We start from the raw sequence: 22,080 nt of genomic DNA, 5'->3' as shown, positions 1-22,080 counted from the left end.
CTAAGAAAGGGGGGAAAAAACGAGATTTACACGGAAAAAGAGGAAAATGTTTCTCTTCATGAGTCACGTGGCACGCTAAACACAGCCAATAGCGCGGCAGAATTCAAAATTCCAACTGAAGATAAACGGACAAATCTGATATAAACAAAGGAAAACATGTAACGCGTTGCAGATATATGAGCAGCAAACCACATGAGACCAGAAGCAGAAATGATTCGATTATCAAAGAAAACAACACAACTCAGTACTTACCGTATGCAAAGAAGCAGTAGCAGCAAATGCAGCAGCAGCAGCGGCGGCGGTTATAAGTAAAAAAACTACGGAAGCTCGCATAGCGCGGAATTCTTCTTCTGTTGTTTATTGGCAGCAGGTATCTCAAAAGTTGCAATACTGCCCTCTTCTGGACATAAAACTCCTGTATTATCCAGGAACCTCACATCCAAAAGTCAAAATTCTTCGACAATTATATTATAGATTCAGATCCCAATTCTACAATTTTTGATAATCTAACACTGACATCTGCTCCCTCTTTTATGACATCTTGTTTAGCTAATTTGGACTTATTCTCATTTCGAATTATAAGTAGAAAATTAATGTAAACTTTATTTGTTTACAGTGTCTGGTGAACAGAATGTCCATTCAGGAGCTGTTTCTATCTAATTGTATAATGCAGCCATAGAGTCATTACATATGAACTTTCTTGCCTTTTGTATTCACTGTAGCGCCATAATTCAGGCATACATCTCTACTGTATGCATATGCGTTGAACAATCTCAATTTCACATCTTGGAAGTGTCATTGGATCTTTTGACTCATCTCTAAATAACCTCAATTCTTCCAGTAATTAGCCAGAAGTACTTTCTTACACGTGTTTGATGTTATTTCACCAGCTTCTACTTGGAGTGCACATCCTGGGGAAGTTTTAAGAGATCTTAAACACAACCTAAATATATTTTAAAATATATATATTTTTTACAGTCGCAGTGCAAAAGGATGTAAGTGTTTACTTAAGTGTTATTTTATTTAGTTTAAATCTTTAAAAAAAAACATTTCTGAAATTCACAGCCTAAGATATGTCAGGAGGCCCAATAAAACACTTCTCAAGAGTGTTAATTAAGACTTTATTTTGATGTTTTAATGGCGTTTTTAGACTTTTTGTATATTCAGTGCTGTAACCAACATGGTCACACAGTTTAATGATTAAATAACTTATAGTTTGCAGTGGTTGTGAAACAATTTTTTTTTTTACAAAAAACAAACACTCTGTATATCTCCATACTGTGTGTGGAGCGGACCAACCCAGACTCTTCAGTTATTGTCCTTGGTGACTTCAACAAAGGAAATCTCACTCACAAACTTCCTAAATATAGACTGAAATATAGAAATATAGACAGTTATATGCCCGACCAGACATGGGAACATTCTGGATCACTGTGACGACATCAAGGAAGTGGAGCAGTGAGGCTGTGGAGGATCTCCAGGCATGTTTGGACTCTGCTGACTGGGATGCGTTCATCCCAGTAACTCAGAAGGTTAAGGTTGCATAAGGAAGAGGCCTTCAGGGGTGGGGACAAAGACAGATTCATAGAGGCGAAGTACAAGCTGAGCAGGGCGGTGAAAGAGGCTAAACGACTGTACTCCGAGAGGCTCCGACACCAGTTCTCAGCCAACGACTCAGCGTCTGTTTGGAAACGGCTCAGGCAGATCACCGACTACAAGCCTAAAGCCCCCCAATCCATAAACGACCAACGCTTAGCCAACGACCTGAACGAGTTCCACTGTCGCTAAGACAGACAAAGGGACAGTCCTGCAAGCATCCCCCACAACACCTCTGAACAGCTCCAGCTCCAGTATCACCTCCACCTCCCCCACCTCAGTGACGACTCTCTCCATCCATGAGAGGGACGTCAACAAACTCTTCAGGAGACAGAACCCCCGGAAAGCTGCTGGATTCTGTCCCTCCATCCACCCTGAAGCACTGCGCTGATAAGCTGTCTCCAGTGTTCACAGACAGGTTTTCAACGCCTCACTGGAGACATGTCAGCCTGCTTTAATGCCTCCACCATCATTCTCAACTCAACTCAACTTTATTTATAAAGCCCTTTAAAACAGCTGTCAGCCCGATTCTTTTATTGGAAGCCCAAGAACAAGCTGGAGCAGTCTTAAGTTAAGGTATTTATTGGTGGTCACAGCTCAAGTATCAGAGACAGAGTTCTCGCATGAAATCCGTCCGACAGAGCCCCGATATCCGGAAACATTTCATATTTCTGTTCACCTTTATCTAACAGAGGTTGTACCTACACTCGACAACGTATCGTTGAACATTTGCTAGTGGTGTGAGGAGGCCATCCACCATCTTCCTCATGTTCTTTGGATGTGATAAGTGATGTGTGTGTGTGTGTGTGTGAGTTTGTTTCAGGCGTGAATCTACTGTCCCAGACCTATCTGACCTCATAGAGACGCTTTATCTCACCCAGTTATTTTATCCCGCTATGGCATCTTAAAGTCTGGGACATACATTGCGTTTGTATGAGCAGAGTGTAAAAGTACAAACTAGGGACATAGATTATTTAGTGAACTACAGAATATGAATGCATAAAGTCTAAGAATAAAGCCAATTTATAACAGCTGTACATGAATAACAACACAAAATGTAAGGCATAAAACATAAGAACAATGTAAAAACATTCCTGTTCCCAAGAAGCCAAGAACCACAGGACTCAATGACTTCAGAGCCGTCGCCCTGACCTCTGTGGTGATGAAGCCCTTTGAGCGGCTTGTGCTTTCACACCTGAAAGAGATCACAGACCCCCTCCTGGACCCCCTGCGGTCAACGTGGCCCTCCTCTACATCCTCCAGCACCTGGACTCCGCAGGTAGCTACCCCAGGATCCTGTTTGTGGATTTCAGCTCTGCTTTTAACTCAATCATCCCGGCTCTGCTTCAGGAGAAGCTCTCCCAGCTGAGCGTGCCTGACTCCACCTGCAGGTGGATCACAGACTTCCTGTGACAAAGACGATGTTGATCCTGCTCATGTCCAATTATACTCTGTCGAGTGTAAGTCCACCCTCTGTGAGATAAAGGGTCATATAAATATGAAATGTTTGAAATGTGAAAATATGAAATCGGGGCTCGGTTCCTCCGAGCCCAGTGCTGCTATACTTCACATGTGACTGTGAGTGTTGTTTAGGTGAAGTTAGATTTTATATTCAGACACAGTCCTCTGCACAAACACAACACCAAAAGCCAGTAAAAACATGATCTTCTCCAGTGAATCCTAATTAACTAGAAGATAAGACACCCCTTCCCAACATAACTGCAACCGAGGAGAGACGGACAACCCTGCTCATAATGTTCCCAATTTAAGTTTATTAGTTGTTCTCTTTGTCATAAATGCTCACACCCTAAGATTGTCTCATCTCAACCCTGCTTCCTTCTTCGCTCATTCAGCCCTGAGAGTGAGGACAGTCCAAACACTGTTTATCTACAGACTCTGAGTGACCATTGGCCTGTACTTTAAGAGCACTAGAGCTACACATAGTTATTTAGTTGATGAGTTTATAATTATAATGGAAGTTTAGTTTTGTATTAGAGCAATTATTATTAATTCATCTATTTATTTTAACATGCATATGATTGGGAGAGATACCAAAGTACGCAGATAATCTAAAAACAGATTTTCAATGCAAGAATCCCAGTGAAGAGATAAGAAGCAATAAAATGTCCAAAATAAATCCAAAGAACACAATGTTTAAAACGAGACATTCACACAAGTTCTCAAGCTCTCTTAAAGAGCTAAAGTCAAATACACATAGAATATTTGCTCCTTTAATTGAAAAACTATCCACAAATGGAGACTTTATTATTTCCACCTGAAGCAGGACTGAGATCAGACAGTCAGACCATGTGACATGTGTGGAAATATCAGCATTTAACAACAAGGCCAGACAGTCAAACAGTTTATCATCTTAAAGTAGTAAATGTTAGCCTCTATAGTTTTAGAGCTCATATTAACTTGACTTTAAAAATGTAGTTGATCTAAATACATCTCCTCAGCCTCTTTTCACCAATTCTGAGTTAGTTTTCATTCATCATATATGATTATAACCCCCCTTTATTCAACTTAATTAGACTTGACAGGCGACCTCTAGTTGACCCGGTAGCTTCTACGTTAGTAGGGGACAATATATCTATTGAGTGTATAAATGAAAGAATGTTTAATTACAGAAAGTTAAGTTTTAGGAACGAAGCTGACAAACATTTTAAGTCTCATATGAGTCGAGGCTCGGGTTTAAGAAAAATTAAACTGATAAATGTAAACTGATAGAGTGGATTAGGGGGTTACATCTAAGTTAGCTGGTTATTTTCAGAATGGAGAAAAAAAAAAAAGCCCCGAGGGTAGCTGCTCCTCTAATAAGGAGTTCCTGTGAGTCGTGGAGAGGGTTATGGGGGTTACATCTAAGTATGATTAGGAGGGGGCTGCAGCTACGGCAGCTGGGAAATATATAAATGATGAGCGTTTAACATGAATGAATGGTTCATTTCAGAATAGAAAATAATGTTTAGGAAATAAGTTGCACTGAAAAAAACAAACTCTATTAGAGTAACTGTCATAATTTCTACCTTGTGTTCTTAAGATTCAGTAAGAACTCGAGCTTCTTAAGTCAAATTAAACATTTTATTAACGTAATACATTAATTATGGGGGAAGAGTAAGTTTTACTTAGGTTTCCTCATACAATTTAAATGTTTAATAGTTTTATGTACATAAACCTAGAAATACTACATAAACTTTACTCTGAAAGTGTATCGTTGAAATCTACTAAGTTACTTCACAACAGCAAATACTACAGATGTATAAGATTTACTTAAAATTTTGAGTAAAATGATGTTCCTGCCTATGAAAAACAAGTAGACTTTACTTAATTTATTTAAACTTAGATGTAATTAAGTAAATGTTACTTAATATCTTCAAAACTGTTATGTTTTATGGTAAGTAACATTTACTTGATATTGCAGCATTAAATATTAAAGATCGTGTTTCAATTGCACTGCACCCCTAAAAGGTTTAGTGGAAAGATAACTCGACTACATTTCAGTGTGTGTGCTGGAGTCTTTTGCTGCCTTGAAAATTTAGTTCACATTTGAGTTAACAGCTTGAGTTACAGGATATGACTTGTACATCTAACTATCTGTTACACACATCTAATATAAATGTTTAACTGGAAATTCATGAGATCTCAGAATAAAGATGGAATCAGACATTCGTAGTTCTCAGTGTGACAGCTGAGAACCTGACCCTGCTGGAAAAGTGACTTCCCATTATCTGCAAATCCTTTTTTCTAAGCCTGTAGTTGCCAAATCACTTGGTTGTTCCCATGACAACATACTTAGTGCCTCTGTGACTAAACAGTTCATTCATGCAGGTGATGGTGATCATTTTCCCCTCTGTGGAAAATAAAATTCTGAAGTTTATTAAATGCTGACTTTAATTTAATCTCAAAGGAACATCTCTTTACACTTCTGATCAGTTCTGATCCCTTCGTGGGTAACTTGGTGCTCAGGTGCTTTAGGAACATGCTGCACTCTGTTTGAAAACTTTATTTTGACTGTAGTTTATTTCTTTGCATGTTGTTAGGAGGCTTTTACATCCTTTTTTTTATTTATTTATTTATTTTAAAATGTTGTTGTTGTTTTTTAACTTAAATAATTCTTAATATCAACACTAAACAACCCTAGGAGATTATGTCAATCAAAAGTCAAAAGTCTCATCCCATGGTCTAAGAGACAAGGTCTCATGCAGCTAATCATGAGATATTAGTTCATAGGAGATAAGGAACATAATGAAAAAAAAAAGTTTATTCAAGAAAACCATTTAAAAGTCATTTATTTTTCAGCTGTCTGATTGTTTCTTTCTCTCCAGCCTTACGCCCGCCCCTCCTAAAATGAGCTGCAGACCTGCATGCTCGGTGCTCATGAAGTAAAACTACGGAGCGTTCTCTTGACTTGAAACCCTGTTCACAGCCTCATGATATGAATCGACTGCTTTGTCCACCCTGGATCTCATCAGAAGAGGATTCCTCAGACTTTTTACCCGATGAGTAACACAGCGTCACATTACAGGCAGAAAATCTCTGGAGCTGCCAAATGTTAGCACACTGACAAAAACAACTCATAAAATTTACTTAAAAAACCCTTTGTAAGTATTTGCACTCAGATGATTTCAGTAATATTTAATGCTGCAATATCAAGTAAATTTTACTGACCATAAAGCATAACAGTTTTGAAGATATTAAGTAACATTTACTTAATTACATCTAATTTTAATTTTAAGTAAATGTTATATATCTGTAGTATTTGCTGTTATGAAGTAACTTAGTAGATTTTAACGATACACTTTCAGAGTAAAGTTTATGTAGTATTTCTAGGTTTACGTACATACAACTATTAAACATTTAAATTGTATGAGGAAACCTAAGTAAAACTTACTCTTCCCCCATAATTCATGTATTACGTTAATAAAATGTTTAATTTTACTTAAGAAGCTTTAGTTCTTACTGAATCTTAAAAATACAAGGTAGAAATGATGACAGCTACTCTAATAGAGTTAAAACCAAAAAGTCCCTTTTTTCAGTGCAACTTATTTCCTAAACAAACCTTTTTCTATTCTGAAATGAACCATTCATTCAGATGTAACCCCCGTAACCCTCTCCACGACTCACAGGAACTCCTTATTAGAGGAGCAGCTACCCTCGAGGCATTTTTTTTTTTTCTCCATTCTGAAAATAACCAGCTAACTTAGATGTAACCCCCTAATCCACTCTATCAGTTTACATTTATCAGTTTAATTTTTCTTAAACCCGAGCCTCGACTCATATGAGACTTAAAATGTTTGTCAGCTTTGTTCCTAAAACTTAACTTTCTGTAATGAAACACTTTCATTTATTCACTCAATAGATATATTGTCCCCTACTTAAACTTAGAACCTACCGGGTCAACTAGAGGTCACCTGTCAAGTCTAATTAAGTTGAATAAAGGGGGGTTATAATCATATATGATGAATGAATTGGTGAAAAGAGGCTGAGGAGATGTATTTAGATCAACTACATTTTTAAAATCAAGTTAATATGAGCTCTAAAACAACAGAGGCCAACATTTACTAGAGATTCCTCAGCTTTATTAGTGAAGTTAAAGGTGCAGGATGAGAATCATAAAGGCTTTTTAAACCTCACACCAACAGATTTGATCACCTTAATTACACAAACACACTTTCTTTCACCAAGTAAGAGCTTCAACATAATTGTAGATTTTTTTTTATGCCTCTAAAAGTTTTATTTGGCTAAATTAAGTTGAATTCAATTCATTTTCATTTATATATACTTAAATAATAAAGTCCAATTCAAGCCAATTGGAATTCAATTCATTGTAATCATAATCAAAGTTGAATAAAAGGGGTTATAATGTTTTTTTAACACATACTTTCAAAGTAAAAACAAGTTTTAATGACACTTTAAAACAGATTAGAAAGCAAACAGTCAGAAGTTAAAAAAAAAAAAACAGTTTATTACAGCAGTCATCACAGCTCTGTACACAACGGGCAGCCATGTTGGATCTTTAAGGTTTGAGCTGGTGAGGTTCCTCTCATTCAGGCATCCAGTTCATTTTTCCAGCCGACAGCTCGGAAACTCAGACTTCTGAGGTCATAAGGAACACAGCAGCAGTTGCACACGTTCATCAGTGGCTGTGTTTCTATGACATTTGTAAGCACAAAATACAGCATGTTGCATTGTTATCAACTCGCATTGCTAAAAGTGGCTCGTCTGCTCGAATCGTACAAATTCCGCTGGATTTAATAACTAAAACTGGAATGCAGTCAGAAGTGATGCTGTTCCCAGCTCCAAGCTCAGTCCTCTGAGCTACAGGGAAGGCAGCATAAAGCACAGATTGTTCTTATGTGTTAAAATAGCAGCTTTGAGAAGGAAAAACCAAAGCTACCACATGCTAGCCTACGAAACCGCGCAGCTACACAGAGAGATTACAGAGTTAAAAAACATATCAAAGAAACACACAGACTAATTAAACATCAAATATTTTTCTAAAATAACACAAATAAAGACCTTTGGCTGCAGTTATTTTTCCTTTTTAAATGAAATCTTCATAAAAGTGACAACAAAAGTGAACATTTTCTTGGCAGATAGGGAAGTTTAAGGCCAGGAATATTTTTGCTTTTCAATCACACACCATCGGCACCGCACTCGCTCCATTTCTGCAACATTCTCCTCAGAAAATGGACATTTCCAAAACTGATCTCTCACCGGAAAGTTTTACAGACCACATCGCAAAAGATACGAGTCGCTGCAGACTTCGGCTGTGTTCGAAACCGCATACTAGATTCTCCGAAATGTTGGGTATGCATCATGAGACTATTGCTACTCATACTCAAACTACCCAAGATGCAACGTAACGTAACGTCGCCGATCGTCATTTCCTGTCAAAACGGCAGTTTCAAGCTAGCTACAACGAGGGTAGGTTCACTTCCTGTTTTCAAAACAAAGCACCAATTGTATGGTAATGGCTTTCCCTATGATAAAAGGCAACGGGTATTTTATTTTATGAAAATAACCGGAAGTGCGTTGCTCGCTACGGCTAGCTTAAGTAACACCGAATTTGTGGGAACAAAACTGTAAATAGTCGGTATTTTGTCAGGTTTTCAACACGTTGGGGATCTAAACGACTACTTTCTCGCCTGAAAATGTTTTAATGTGGGTAAACGCTCTGCATACTGTCTGATCGATGAGTATGCAGTATGGAAGTATGCGGTTTCGAACACAGCCTCACTCTACAAGCTCGTCTTCAAAACTCTCTGCCATTTTTTCCCTGACAACCCTATACATCTGGTGAAATTTGGCACAACACTGCCCCTTCTGGTCAACCTTTTATTGCAGCTTACCGACATGTCATTCAGACATTAATTCCTGAGGACGTGCACAAACAACTCTCCAAACAAATGCAATATAGCCTACGTGAGACGGCCATGATAAACACGCATATTGGTAATCAAAAGCAAGTACATTCCTGTCTTAAACACAAACTCAAATTACTAGGTTCTAAGGACACAAATTACGCAATTCAAAACTTCTATAAAACGTGCATACACTTGTAATAGCTTATAGTAATAATAACAAGAAAGCATAAATCTTTCTTTTAAACACCTACAAGGTTTCATATGTGATCACACAGCAGGTCAATGACTAAAATTAGGACCAGCAACAGAAACTCCTACCAAAGGAAAAGGAGTAACAGCCTTCTCTGAAGCTGCTCAGGCACCGTGGAAGTTTACATGTCGAGATAAATAGAATAATCCTTCTCATCCGTTTCTTAGGAATTTCATTTTCTCACATCACACAAATAAGTAGAAGAGAAATACTCGTATCTGTATATAAAGTGAAATAAAACAGATATTTAAAAAGAGAAGAGAATATTGCATCAGCTTTGGTATCAGCGAGGCTCCGTTTAGGTAAATAAAAATCATGAGCAACAAGTCCTAATGAAGTAATATTAAAAAGGGGACTTCTGCTCAGTAAAGAACAGATCAGGGATGTCCAAAGACGGTGACCCGGAGGTGTTTGGAAGCAGGGAAACATCTAAAACCAGCAGGACGGCAGCCCACGAGGACCGGATGTGGGCATCCCTGCCCTAGATCAATACCAAGATAAGTTCAAACTAGGGATGCACCGATCCAATATCGAAGAAAATTTGAGATCGGGTATCGTGACAATGGGCCGATCCATATCGGCCGATTTAGTTATTTGTTTTAATTTTTCCCCCTTGTCATTCATCCAAGGGCCTCCTGTCCCTCCTAGTGGGGAAAAACTTGTTAAGTCGGGACTACCCGATTTATTTAGTTTTTACCAAGCTAGAGAAGCTATTGTTTTGTTCGGATGCTTTTGCAAAGGATGTTTAATTCCCATTTGCACTAAACTAGATAAAGAGCTGATTGCCATTTATTTTGAAAGTCTACCAACCAAGCTAGTGAAGCTGTTGTTTTTTCCTCCTTTATCATTTAGTATTTTGTTTTACGTTGGATTTTTATGGTTAAGATTGTTTTACTGGTGCGCAATTATTAAATAGAAGTACATCAGTACATTTATATCTGTTTATTTGTTTTAAAAAAATAGGAAAGAAATTTTTAAGTCAAGTCTGATGTTGCCGTGCACAATAGAATCCCAGTTTGTTTTCCTGTATCGGTAGATACTAAACTTCAGATATCGGTATTGGAGGTTAGTGGATCGGTGCATCCCTAGTTCATACGACTCTCAATTTAAACGAATTCTTCCTATTTCAGTTGAATGAACTCAGCAGTGTCTCCAACACAGTAATGAAACCTTAGTCCAGCATAGAGCGGCTGAGTGAATGAGGTCTGGACTCTGTGGAGGAGAGTCATGGTTTCAGAGACGCTGTAGAAGGACAGAATACCTGCGCTGTGGTCCAGGTACACTCCTATTCTGTGGGACTGAGGACCTGAGAGGGAAGTCTCAGAGAAGTTGTGCCAAAATGTGTAACAGTTTGGGGTACAACACAAAGCCCAAGATTTGTCATTGAATCCAAATGCACATTTATCTGACATTCCTACCCTGCTGGTATCCTTGTAAGCTAACCCAATGCTGACCGTTCTCCCTATCCACTCCACCTCAAAGTAACAGCGTCCACTCAGACTCTCTGAACTCAGGACTTCCCTATATGCAGTAAATCTGTCTCGGTTACTACAGTAGGACTGTTGTTCCTCTGTTACTGTGACTCTTCTGTTCCCCTCGGATAACAACAAGTACGTGTTTGCTGTGTTTGGATCCAGCGTGACTTCTTGTGAACATTTTAAGAACCCAGCTCTGTGGATTGGTTCACCCGGTGGCAGTAAAACATCCACTTCAGTCAGTGAGATGTTGGTCCATTCCTCTCTCAGGATGTCCTGTAGTTTATCTCTGAGCTCTGACACAGCTGCTGTCACATCCTCAAAGTACCTCAGAGGACGGATCTTGATGCTGGATGAGTGTGTAGACCCCCTGAGTGCTGACACTGAGGAGTAGTTGAGCAGAAACTGGTTGTGATCCTCTGTGTGTGAGAGCTGCTCCAGCTTAGCGTCTTTCCTCTTCAGCTCAGTGATCTCCTGCTCCAGCTTCTTCTGAAGCTCTTTGACTCGACTCCCTTCGGTTTTCTGCTGGGATCTGATCTGCTGCTTCACATCAGAGCTTCTTTTCTGGAGGAGACGGATCAGCTCAGTGAAGATCTTCTGGCTGTGCTCCACTGTTTTAGCAGCAGACTGATCGATGGCCTCCACCTCCTGCTGAAGCAGCTTCACATCTTTCTCTGCGTCCTGGATTCTCTGCTGGATCTGTTGTCGTCTCCCCTCCAGCTCTCTCTGCTTCTGTGTCCTTTCTGCTGCTATTGGGACTGTTTCGTGACATTTATGTTCATTAATTAAGCAGAGATAACAGACACTCTGCTGGTCAGTACGGCAGAAAGTCTTCATCACCTCATCATGACGAGGGCAGATGTGCTGCTGGAGCTTCTTGGAGGGGTCGATCAGCTTGTGTATCTGTAATGGTGGAGCATCATGGTGAGGTTGGAGGTGTGCGTCACAGAAAGCGGCCAGACACACCAGACAGTACTTGACTGCTTTCAGCTTCCTCCCAGTGCAGACATCACAGGCCAGATTTCCAGGTCCAGCATAGCAGTGAGCAGCTGGAAAAGCTTCTCCAGCCACCTTCAGCTCCTCCACTAAAGCTGCTAAGATGATGTTTTTCTCCAGCTCAGGCCTCTCGTGGAACACTTTCCTGCACTGTGGACAGCTGCGGGTGTCCTTCCAATCCTCTCTGAGCCAGTGAAGCTCAATGCAATCCATGCAGTAGCTGTGTCCACAGGGAATCGTCACCGGCTCCTTCAGTAGATCCAGACAGATCGAACAAACGAAGGCGTCTTGATCCAGCTTGACTTTTTTCGCCTCCATTTCACCGATCGGCAGTAATATCTGCGTTTTTGTTTCGTAAAGTTCCGATCAAGATAGAAGTTGGTGCAGTGAATGGGATCGTCAGCTCTTCCACTTCACTACAGGTTGAATTCTGTCTTCAAACTACAGATTTCAAGGGAAGGGGACAGGAAAATGAGAATCATTCAATAAAAGTGTCATTATTGGTTCGAAAAAGTCATAAAAACATCACTGAAATAGACAAGAGGTTCATTTCTCTGTTAGCAAACAATGATAGTGGATCCAAAGAAGATGTATATATTCATTTTGTGGATCTGTACTCAGACATTTAGAGAAAATAATACTCACACAACACAGACGGTTTATAGATTGAATTACCAAATTATTTTAAATTTCCCAAGCTTATAAGTTCAAATGTATAAACTAATGCAATTTAATTGTAGAGGACCTTATTACAGATGTGTGAAGAACTCCAGGAGAATACTTTCAGAGGAATGCGAGTGAGCCCATCGTGCTCAAAAGGTGGAAACAGTGTAGTTTTAGAAAGAGTCCCAAAAGATAAAAGTGTACCAACTATGGTTGAACTGATAGTTTCTACATGTTAAATAATATAAATCAGTGCTCAACTTCACAGTAATTCAATTTATGTCCTGTGTTGTAAATAAAATGAATTTAAATTTAAAAAAAGAATAATTTTTTTTTACTTTTTACCTCCTTTGAACTATGAATTATTAAAGGAGCACATTAGTGCCACCTGGTGGAGAGAATGTGCACGGAGAGACGGAGACTCGTAGATAGGGTTGCCAACAGTCACTTGAAAAACGTAATCGTCCCGTATTTATTTCTAAAAATAGTCAGTATCATGCCAATGGAAATGAATAACGGGGCTTTATATGAAAACGTACGGTAAACTTGTTCCCAGGCCCTTTGCTGCTCTGTGACCAATGAGCTGACAGGATATTCACACCCGAGAATACGCTGTGAGCTCATTGGTCGAGGAGGTACTGTTGCTCGCGGAGAAGATAGCGGAAGACAACAAGGCAGCACGCATGGGTGACAGTAAGCAGACTCTGCTTTAAGCAGTGGTGGACAAAGTACTCAACTCCAGTACTTGAGTTAAAGTATTAATACTCATGGTCAAATCTTACTCAACTACAAGTTCAAAATTTTACTCAAGTAAAATACTGAAGAACTTACTTTTAAAAATACTTAAGTATTCAAAAGTACAAAGTAAGTTTTCTAATATCAGTACATTGCTGTATTGTTTTCTGAATGCTTTTACAGAACCATGTAACTCTCTGAAACCACTTAATGTAGACTTTTTGCACCACTGCTACAAAATAACAACAACACGGCAGCTCTGAGCTAACAGCGCAACAGTACGCGTTCATTCATTCATTGGTCTTAAAGTATCGGTGAAAGAAAGACAGATAATAAACGGATCTCCAGTGATCTAAATATCTTATCGGTGAGTAGATGAACGGATTTTATACCAGAAATAAGGTCCAGGTTTAAAAAAATGAACTTCTCCTTTAAGAAAGATACTTATTTTATTAAGTTAATTTTGTTATTTTGTATTAAAGTGAATTCCTGAATAATAATTTGTTTCACATGTGTTCATGTCACTCAAAAAATATGCATCTAATTCAATTCAGGTTCGAGTTAAATAGTTAAAAAATCGTTTCACACAAAAAAAAGGGGCTAAAAAAATTCACCAGGCCAGGAAAGGTGAAGGCAATCGGGTCGGCCGGCCCTTCTAATGAGGTGTCCCTTACTTATTTTTCAGGGAGTTGGCAACCTTACTCGTAGATGGAAAAAAAAAAACTGAGAAAAACACACCTGTGGAGGATCAGCGGGACACACAAACAGTTTTCCAGCACATCTGCTCGTCATAAGAAACAAAAGGAAAAAGATTTACAGAGACGCAGCCGCACAAGTCCGCAGAAAAGCACGCCAGTCACGTTTTATTAAATTTATAAAATTATTATTATTACATTTAAATTAACGGTCGAAACAACGTCAAACTGGAGGGGTTAAAAAAAAAACAACATCACAAGTTAACTATATTCATTAAGACCAGAACCACAAACGAGTCGAGAACAAACGAAATCAACTCAACTTACCCTCAGCATCAAGAACTGCTTTCGGTGAAGAAAAACTTCTTTTCCTCGTTTCTTTCCGTTTCTGCCTTTGTTGGCGGTTTAAGGGCTTAAAGCTGCTCTACCGCCACCAGCTGGACTGGAGTGGAATGACATCACACTCAGAATCTCTCTCTCTCTATTTCGTTTTTTTTTTTAAATGGCGGTTGGCAAACAACTTAAGGAAGCATTACCGCCACCAACTGGTAAGGAGTATGGATCACATGACAATTCTATATACATATATTTATATATACACACACACATATATATATATATATATATATATATACACCCATACACACATATATACACCCACATCCACATATACACCCTTATATCTACATATGCCTACACATTTATATAGCCCCTACTCATATGCACTCATTTATATACTCTTATATATACTAAATTCTATTATACAACCTACACTGTTTTAAATAATAAAAAATAACCTGATATCCTCTGTTTCCTGATTCTTTTTGCAAAAAATCTACTATATCCAATTTCATTTTAATCCTACTAAGATTTCTAATTAAATTATTTCTCTGAGCCTGATAATTCCTACAATATGAAATAACATGTTCAATTGTCTCATCTTCCCCACACTCACATTTCCTCATACTCAGAATATTTTAGCCAACTCGTTTTGAAATAATAATTAGGTGAATGATCTCATCATTGTCCTAAAGACCCGATGGTGATAACAGTTTTCTTTATTTCTTTATTTAGTGTCTAAATAAGGTATCTTATTATCGGAAAATTGTCTGGTTGGGTGCTGGCCTACTTCATTAAATCCTTTGTTGAGACCTGTATGTTCATATTCTTTGACATAGGATGGGATTATTCTCCTTCCTTTTCCAGCCCACCTTCTTCACAACACTAACATGTCTTTATAGGTGCCTTGAATTAGATTTTTTTTAGGCCAAAAGTACTGGGAAAAGTAAGGCACATAAATGAAGAATAACTGCACACACACAGATCTGATGCTACTTAAACGTTTGAAATCTTTCTCTTTTTTTTAAACTTTATTAACAATTATATACATAACAAAACTGTTTAGCCAGGGGAAGAAAAAAATATATATATAAAAGTATAAATGTACAAAGAAACGTAAAGAAACATCATGCATATAAATTGCATCACTGTAGAGAAAAACAAATTATTTAAATAAAACTTTTTCCAAAATAAAGTTTGTTTTTAAAGCCTTAGGCATTTCTAAACCATTGATGTCAGTGCTGTATTGATATAGTTCTTTAAAAAAAAAGTGTAAAATTTGGTTTGCTGTCAGTCCATTTCCTTTTGTGGATATGAAATTTACCTAAAAATAAAACAAGTTGTAAAAAAAAAAAATTAAATCCTTTTCCATTTGGCTATTTTCAAAGTAAAGAAAAATGTCCTTTTCGTGCAAATGTACTGAATGTCCAGTTTTCTTTTCAATAAAAGTTTGTACATTCAACCAAAACAGATAGGCACAGCAGCTTGGAGGATGCTTGTGATTGGGAGATGCAGGTAGATTTAGGAAATAAGCTTGTTGTTCCCCAGGAGATAGCCTCTACAAATCTAAGGCCTGATATAGTCTTGTGGTCTAGGAGTAGAATGAGAGTCTATTTCATAGAGCTGACTGTTCCTTGGGAGGAATTAGTAGCAGAAGCATATGAAAGGAAAAAGCTTAGATATGTGGAGTTGGGGGCAGAAGCAGAGCTGCGAGGATGGAAAGTTAGAATCTGTTCAGTGGAAGTAGGATGTAGAGGATTTGTTGCAAAGTCTGTTGTCTCATTGTTGAGGGAGCTGGGTGTAAGTGGACAGAGTGTGAGGAAAATAGTGAAGGAAGTGTCAGATGAAGCAGTAAAGTCCAGTCAGTGGATTTGGATTAGAAGAAGCAATAGTAGCTGGGGGCCCAGCAGGGGGAGCACTTAGGGTAAAAAGACTCTTGGAAGAAGCAAAAAAGAAATTCAGGATATTTAATTAGAGGGTGTGGCCCGTGTGAGCCTTTTGAAACCAGGCGGCCATTTTGGGTAAGACGGCTTTGAGTGAGTTTTTGCTGGCATTTTTAGTGACTGTTGCGCTCACTGCATCACGGGTGCGTCATAGCAATTGAATGCAGGTGGATAAGTGGGAGGTTCACTTACCTGATTGGGGTGTGGGCCTGACAAATACTGAAGCATGAACCAATTAAATCTCAAAGCAGCATGATAGAATCCACTGTTGAATGAGCACGGGCTATAAACGGGAGCGAGCACTAAGTTTGGGATGTCATCTCGTTAGGAGAGATACGCCACCGGTAAGTTGCTGGTTCCATTCATTGAGCTGCGGGTTAAATTTGCTTGTTGGTGCTGCCGCTGTGTTTGCACGGTTCATATGCTTGTTGGCTTACTTTAGTCACGCTGACAGGCATTATTTGTGGTTTGGTGTTAACATTATCGGCCTAGTAGTGTCCGCGAATATATTCCAGTGTGAATTGTAGCACTTTCACTGTCGCGAGTCTACTTCCTGTTCCACGGTGTAGTTGCTCACGATTGGCTGCTTTCCCGCTCGCACTGCAGGCTGGGTAATGTAGTTAATTGCTTTGTTGGTACTGGTTTGATGTGCTCGACGTTGCTATTTAAAAAACTACATTGACACTTAGTTTAAGTAATGTGGATTGTGTGTGGAAATGCAGCGTTTAATGAGCAGTATTTATGTGTGAAGTTGTTGCATTGCTATGGTTAAAAGCTTGTGCTTTGTGCTTTGCTTAGTCACTTATTAATTATATTATTTATAAAACTAAACTCTAATATTGTAGAGCATGGACATATTGTGTGTATTACTTATATTTATATGTATATTTACATTATTCAAATTTGATGACAAATCATGTACATGGCTATAAGTACTGCTTTTACAACATAAGCCTTTCTGTTCCACATGTTTATAACCTGCTATTTGTGGACAACTGAGAAAGTTTGAATAAATCTGCAACGTGTCCTCTCCTAACGCCCCGTTCGGTGGGGAAATCTTAAAGAACCGAACGGTGATTGTAGGACTGTTTAGGTGAGTTTGTCTGCTGAATCTGCTAGTGTGTCTTCTCCTGCCTCCACCTCTGGCACCCTCTATACTTTCATTACCCCCTACCGGAACCAGGGTTTGAATCCCCACCCCGCTGTGACTGGTGTGCAGTTGGTGAGAGGCTGGGGTAGCTTATGGTTGTAAAAAAAGAAAAAAAAGATGGTTGTTATGGTGTGAGGAGCAGTGATGGTTGGCATTAATGGGGTCTGGGACGCCAGTGATCACCGTCTAGCCTCCTGGAGGTTGATGAAAGGAGGTTCCTACCTGATGACCCCAATGACATGTTGATCAGCACCGCTCACTGATCTATATTAATGGGAATTATTCACTGAGTCTGGTCCATTTTTTTATCTTTAACACAAGTTTCTTGTGTTTACCTTAAATAAATTCACATCTTCTGCGTTAAGAAAACTTAAAGAATAATCTTTGTGTTCTGTCGCCATCCAGTGGATTGTGTTGATACTTCCCTCAGTTAAACCGTGATTAATTCAAAATTTGCAAAATTACCTTTGTCTTAAATGATGGAATAAATGCAGAAGATTAATATAATTATAGAGATAAAAACAGCTTTATTTATCATGCAAAGCGTCACTTTGAGCACACATATTAATAACATTGAGAACAATCTAACTATGAGGAGCACATGAATGAGCTCTGCTGGTCTTTCTTTTGTTGCTATGTCGATGTGAAAAAAGAAAAAATGATAAAAAATGATAGAAACTGTGTTTTTGCTCTAAAGATGAACTCTGTACTGAACACCAACTGATTTATTCTCTTATATATATATTTTGTTTTATCTCCATCAGCTTTATGTAAGATCCTGAAATAAAGAACAAAAAACTTGTTTATTCAAAAGAAACATTGTCTTTATTGATCATGTAAAGCTTCAGTTTGATGACACATTAAATCAGTACAATCTGCTAAATGACTCTTGTTCAATGATTTCATGCACAGATTCTCTTCATCCTCACAATCAGTGTGTTTGACTCAAAATCTCAGCTGTGAGCAATAAAATAATGACTGATGATGATCATGATAATCACAGTTTACCTCATCTGTACATGGATCTGAACAACAACAACATTTGGTCTAACAAACCAGTGAATGTAAATGTAATTAGTTCAGGAGGATAAAAGTCCTGCTGAGCAGTGATAGCCTCCATGACTGAACAGACAGGAAGGAGCGCCACCCAAACAAAGTCCAACACCAACTAAACACCAACCAATCAGAGGTCAAAGTGCCACCCATAAAGTGTGACTGACAGCTGATCTCTGTGCAGTGAAGAAATGACTCAACAATGATGGAGACTAAATAAAGTGGAAATTAAAACACATTTTAACCAACTGTCCCTGAAATGACTTCTGTCTATTTCAGTTTAATGAACTCAGCTGTGACTCCGTGAGAGTAAAGACAAACTCCAGCACAGAGCGGCTGAGTGAATGAGGTCTGGACTCTGTGGAGGAGAGTCATGGTTTTAGAGATGCTGTAGAAGGACAGAATACCTGCTCTGTGGTCCAGATACACTCCTATTCTGGAGGATCGAGGACCTGAGACTGGAGTTTGGACTGAGTGGTCAAACCTGTAACTGTCTGTATTACAACGTAATGACCAAGATTTGTTGTTGCTTCCAAATAAACATTCATATGACTCTCCTGCTCTGCTGATATTCTTGTATGCGACTGCTACACGAACTGCTCTCCCTCCCCACTCCACCTCCCAGTAACAGCGTCCAGTCAGACTCTCTCTGCTCAGGACCTGAGGCCACTTACTGAATCTGTCTGGATGACGAGAATAAGACTGTTGTTGTTCCATGAATGTAACTTTTCTGTTCCCCTCAGATAATAACAGACATGTGTGTGCTGTGTTTGGATCCAGTGTGATTTCTCTTGAACGTTTTAAGAACCCAGCTCTGCTCTTTGGTTCTGGTTCTGGCAGTAAAGCATCCACTTCAGTCAGTGAGATGTTGGTCCATTCCTCTCTCAGGATGTCCTGTAGTTTATCTCTGAGCTCTGACACAGCTGCTGTCACATCCTCAAAGAGCCTCAGAGGACGGATATTGATGCTGGATGAGTGTGTAGCCCCCCTGAGTGCTGCCACTGAGGGGCAGCTGTGCAGAAACTGGCTGTGATCCTCTGTTTGTGAGAGCTGCTCCAGCTCAGCATCTTTCCTCTTCAGCTCAGTGATCTCCTGCTCCAGCTTCTCCTGAAGCTCTTTGACTCGACTCCCTTCAGCTTCCTGCTGGGATCTGATCTGCTGCTTCACATCAGAGCTTCTCTTCTGGAGGAGACGGATCAGCTTAGTGAAGATCTTCTGGCTGTGCCTCACTGTTTTATCAGCAGACTGATCGATGGCCTCCACCTCCTGCTGAAGCAGCTTCACATCTTTCTCTGCGTCCTGGATTCTCTGCTGGATCTGCTGCCGACTCCCCTCCAGCTCTCTCTGCCTCTCAGTCCTTTCTGCTGCAGCTGTCACTGTTTCATGGCCTTTATGTTCCTCCATTAAGCAGAGATAACAGATACTCTGCTGATCAGTACGGCAGAAAATCTTCATCACCTCATCATGACGAGGGCAGATGTTCTCCTGGAGCTTCTTGGAGGGGTCGACCAGCTTGTGTTTCTTTAATGGTGGAGCATCATGGTGAGGTTGGAGGTGTTTCTTACAGTACGAGGCCGGACAGGCTAAACAGGACTTGATGGCTTTCAGCTTCCTCCCAGAGCAGACATCACAGGCCACATCTTCAGCTCCAGCATAGCAGTGATCAGCAGGAGCAGCTTGGAGTCCAGTCTTCTTCAGCTGCTCCACTAAATCAGCTAACATGGTGTTTTTCTTCAGCACAGGCCTCCGTTTGAAAGTTTCCCTGCACTGAGGACAGCTGTGGATTCCCTTCCGATCCTCTCCATCCCAGTGGCCTTTAATACAGTTCCTGCAGTAGCTGTGTCCACAGGGAATAGTCACCGGATCCTTCAGCAGATCCAGACAGATCGAACAAGAGAAGGTTTCCTGATCCATCTGAACTCCTTTCTGCGCCATTTCAGCTCTCAGTAACACTGACTGTGTGAGTTTCACTTCCTTACAACAGAAACAGGTTTCAGCTCTTATCTAAACAACCTGCGTCTCTGCAGTGAAATGAACCAATCAGCTCTTAGCGTTCAGCACAGGTCGGTTACCCCCATCTATAAAGCTGCAGATCTGAGGGGGAGGGATCAGGGAAATATGTGGACAGAGTGTGGTTCTCTCTGTTATAGAGGAAGGTGTTATCTTTGATAAGAGTAGGAGGAGCAGTCTTATCACTTTGAAATAAAAGTCAGACGCAGCAGGTTTGTAACCACAGTGCAAAGGTGATTTCATTTTACAGCCTGGAAAAATAAAATAAAAAGATAAATGACCTGCAGACTGGATTAATTTTTACCTTCAAGTGTGACGCAAAGCTGAGCAAATGATTTATTTTTTTAATTTCCAAACGATCTATTTGACTTTTATTCATCAATTCAAAGTTTTGGAACAGTGGACCAGACCCTGACCCCCGCAAAGTTACTTTGGGGAGTTTGACCATCCAGTCTCCATGTGTTTCGTTGACTTTAAGAAGGGTTATGACTGTGTTCTGTGGCTTTGTTTTTCTGGCATTGTTAGTGATTATAGGACTCTTTAGGTGAGTTTGTCTGCTGAATCTGCTAGTGTGTCTTGTCCTTCCTCCACCTCTGGGACCCTCTATATTTTCATTACCCCCTACCCGAACCAGGGTTTGAATCCCATTCCTGCTTTTCTTACTTCTTTTATTTCTTCCCCTACCCGAACCAGGGTTTGCATCCCCACCCCGCTGTGACTGGTGTGCAGTTGGTGAGAGGCTGAGGTAGATTATGGTCGTTGTGGTGTGAGGGGCAGTGTTGGCTGGCATTAGGGGGGTGACTCTGGGACGCCAGTGATCACCGTCTAGCCTCCTGGAGGTGTCGTGGGCCCAACTAGACGAAACACTGATGAAAGGAGGTTCCCACCTGATGACCCCAATGACATGTTGGTCAGCACTGCTCACTGATCTATATAATACGGAGTGTAGGGAATTATTCACTGAGTCTTGTCCTTTATTTTATTTTATTTTATTTTATTTTTATTTTCTTTAGCACAAGTTTCTTGTGTTTATATTCAATGTTAGAGATGCTATGGGAGTCTGGGATAGATTTCTCAACGGGCCTGAAAATTACAACCCGACCCGGCCCGTGGCTTTCAAAGCCCGAGCCCGATGTAACCCGACACATCAATATGAATTATCTACCCGAACCCGGCCCGCGGCCCGACGCCGGGGGTCGAGTTTTCCCATGTTATCCTATGGAGACTGACGGGCTGTGGGTCGTTAGCTTACTGTATGGCGGCTCAGGCTGGACGTCCCTGTTTTTTTGCTGTCATATTTTAACAGCACCTTGCATTTTGAGCATTGCACATAACCTGTGGAATTTCCATCAGAATCCAGCACTACTCAAAACACTTTCCAGACCTCTGATTTTCCCACTCCTGTAGCGACGGTGAATTCACCTGCAGCAAGTTTGCTCTTCACCAACTCCATCTTCTTCTCCGCGTGCACGCAGCGGTGTCTGTCCCCGCTTCATGCAGACTTTCGTTACGATAGATAGATAGATAGATAGATAGATAGATAGATAGATAGATAGATAGATAGATAGATAGATAGATAGATAGATAGATAGATAGATAGATAGATAGATAGATAGATAGATAGATAGAAAGTATTATTTTTTTTTTCACTGGGCGGAAAAGATTAAGCCCGAGGATCGACCCGACCCGAGTCATCTGCTTATATTTTCGACCCGAACCCGGCCCGAACCCGCGGGTCCCGTCGGGTTTTTCGGGGCGACCCAACCCGTTGAGAACTCTAGTCTGGGACAGTCGCTTTTACAGGTTAT

General features: G+C 39.9%; 1 protein-coding gene across 1 annotated transcript; it reads right to left on the bottom strand.

The window, feature by feature from the left end:
• Positions 1 to 9,832: 9,832 nt before the first annotated feature.
• Positions 9,833 to 20,233, bottom strand: LOC142369506 (uncharacterized). The gene is made up of 2 exons (XM_075451851.1): positions 18,535 to 20,233; positions 9,833 to 12,043 (listed from the first exon to the last, which is right to left on the bottom strand). The coding sequence occupies exons 1-2, from the start codon at positions 20,195 to 20,197 to the stop codon at positions 10,335 to 10,337; spliced, it is 3,372 nt and encodes a 1,123-aa protein (XP_075307966.1). The 5' UTR covers positions 20,198 to 20,233; the 3' UTR covers positions 9,833 to 10,334.
• Positions 20,234 to 22,080: the final 1,847 nt, after the last annotated feature.

This window comes from Odontesthes bonariensis, chromosome 19 (assembly GCF_027942865.1).
Source record: "Odontesthes bonariensis isolate fOdoBon6 chromosome 19, fOdoBon6.hap1, whole genome shotgun sequence".
NCBI classification, from domain to species: Eukaryota; Metazoa; Chordata; class Actinopteri; order Atheriniformes; family Atherinopsidae; genus Odontesthes; species Odontesthes bonariensis.
Note: the sequence above shows the minus strand (reverse complement) of the source record. Positions and strands in the feature narration are given on the sequence as shown.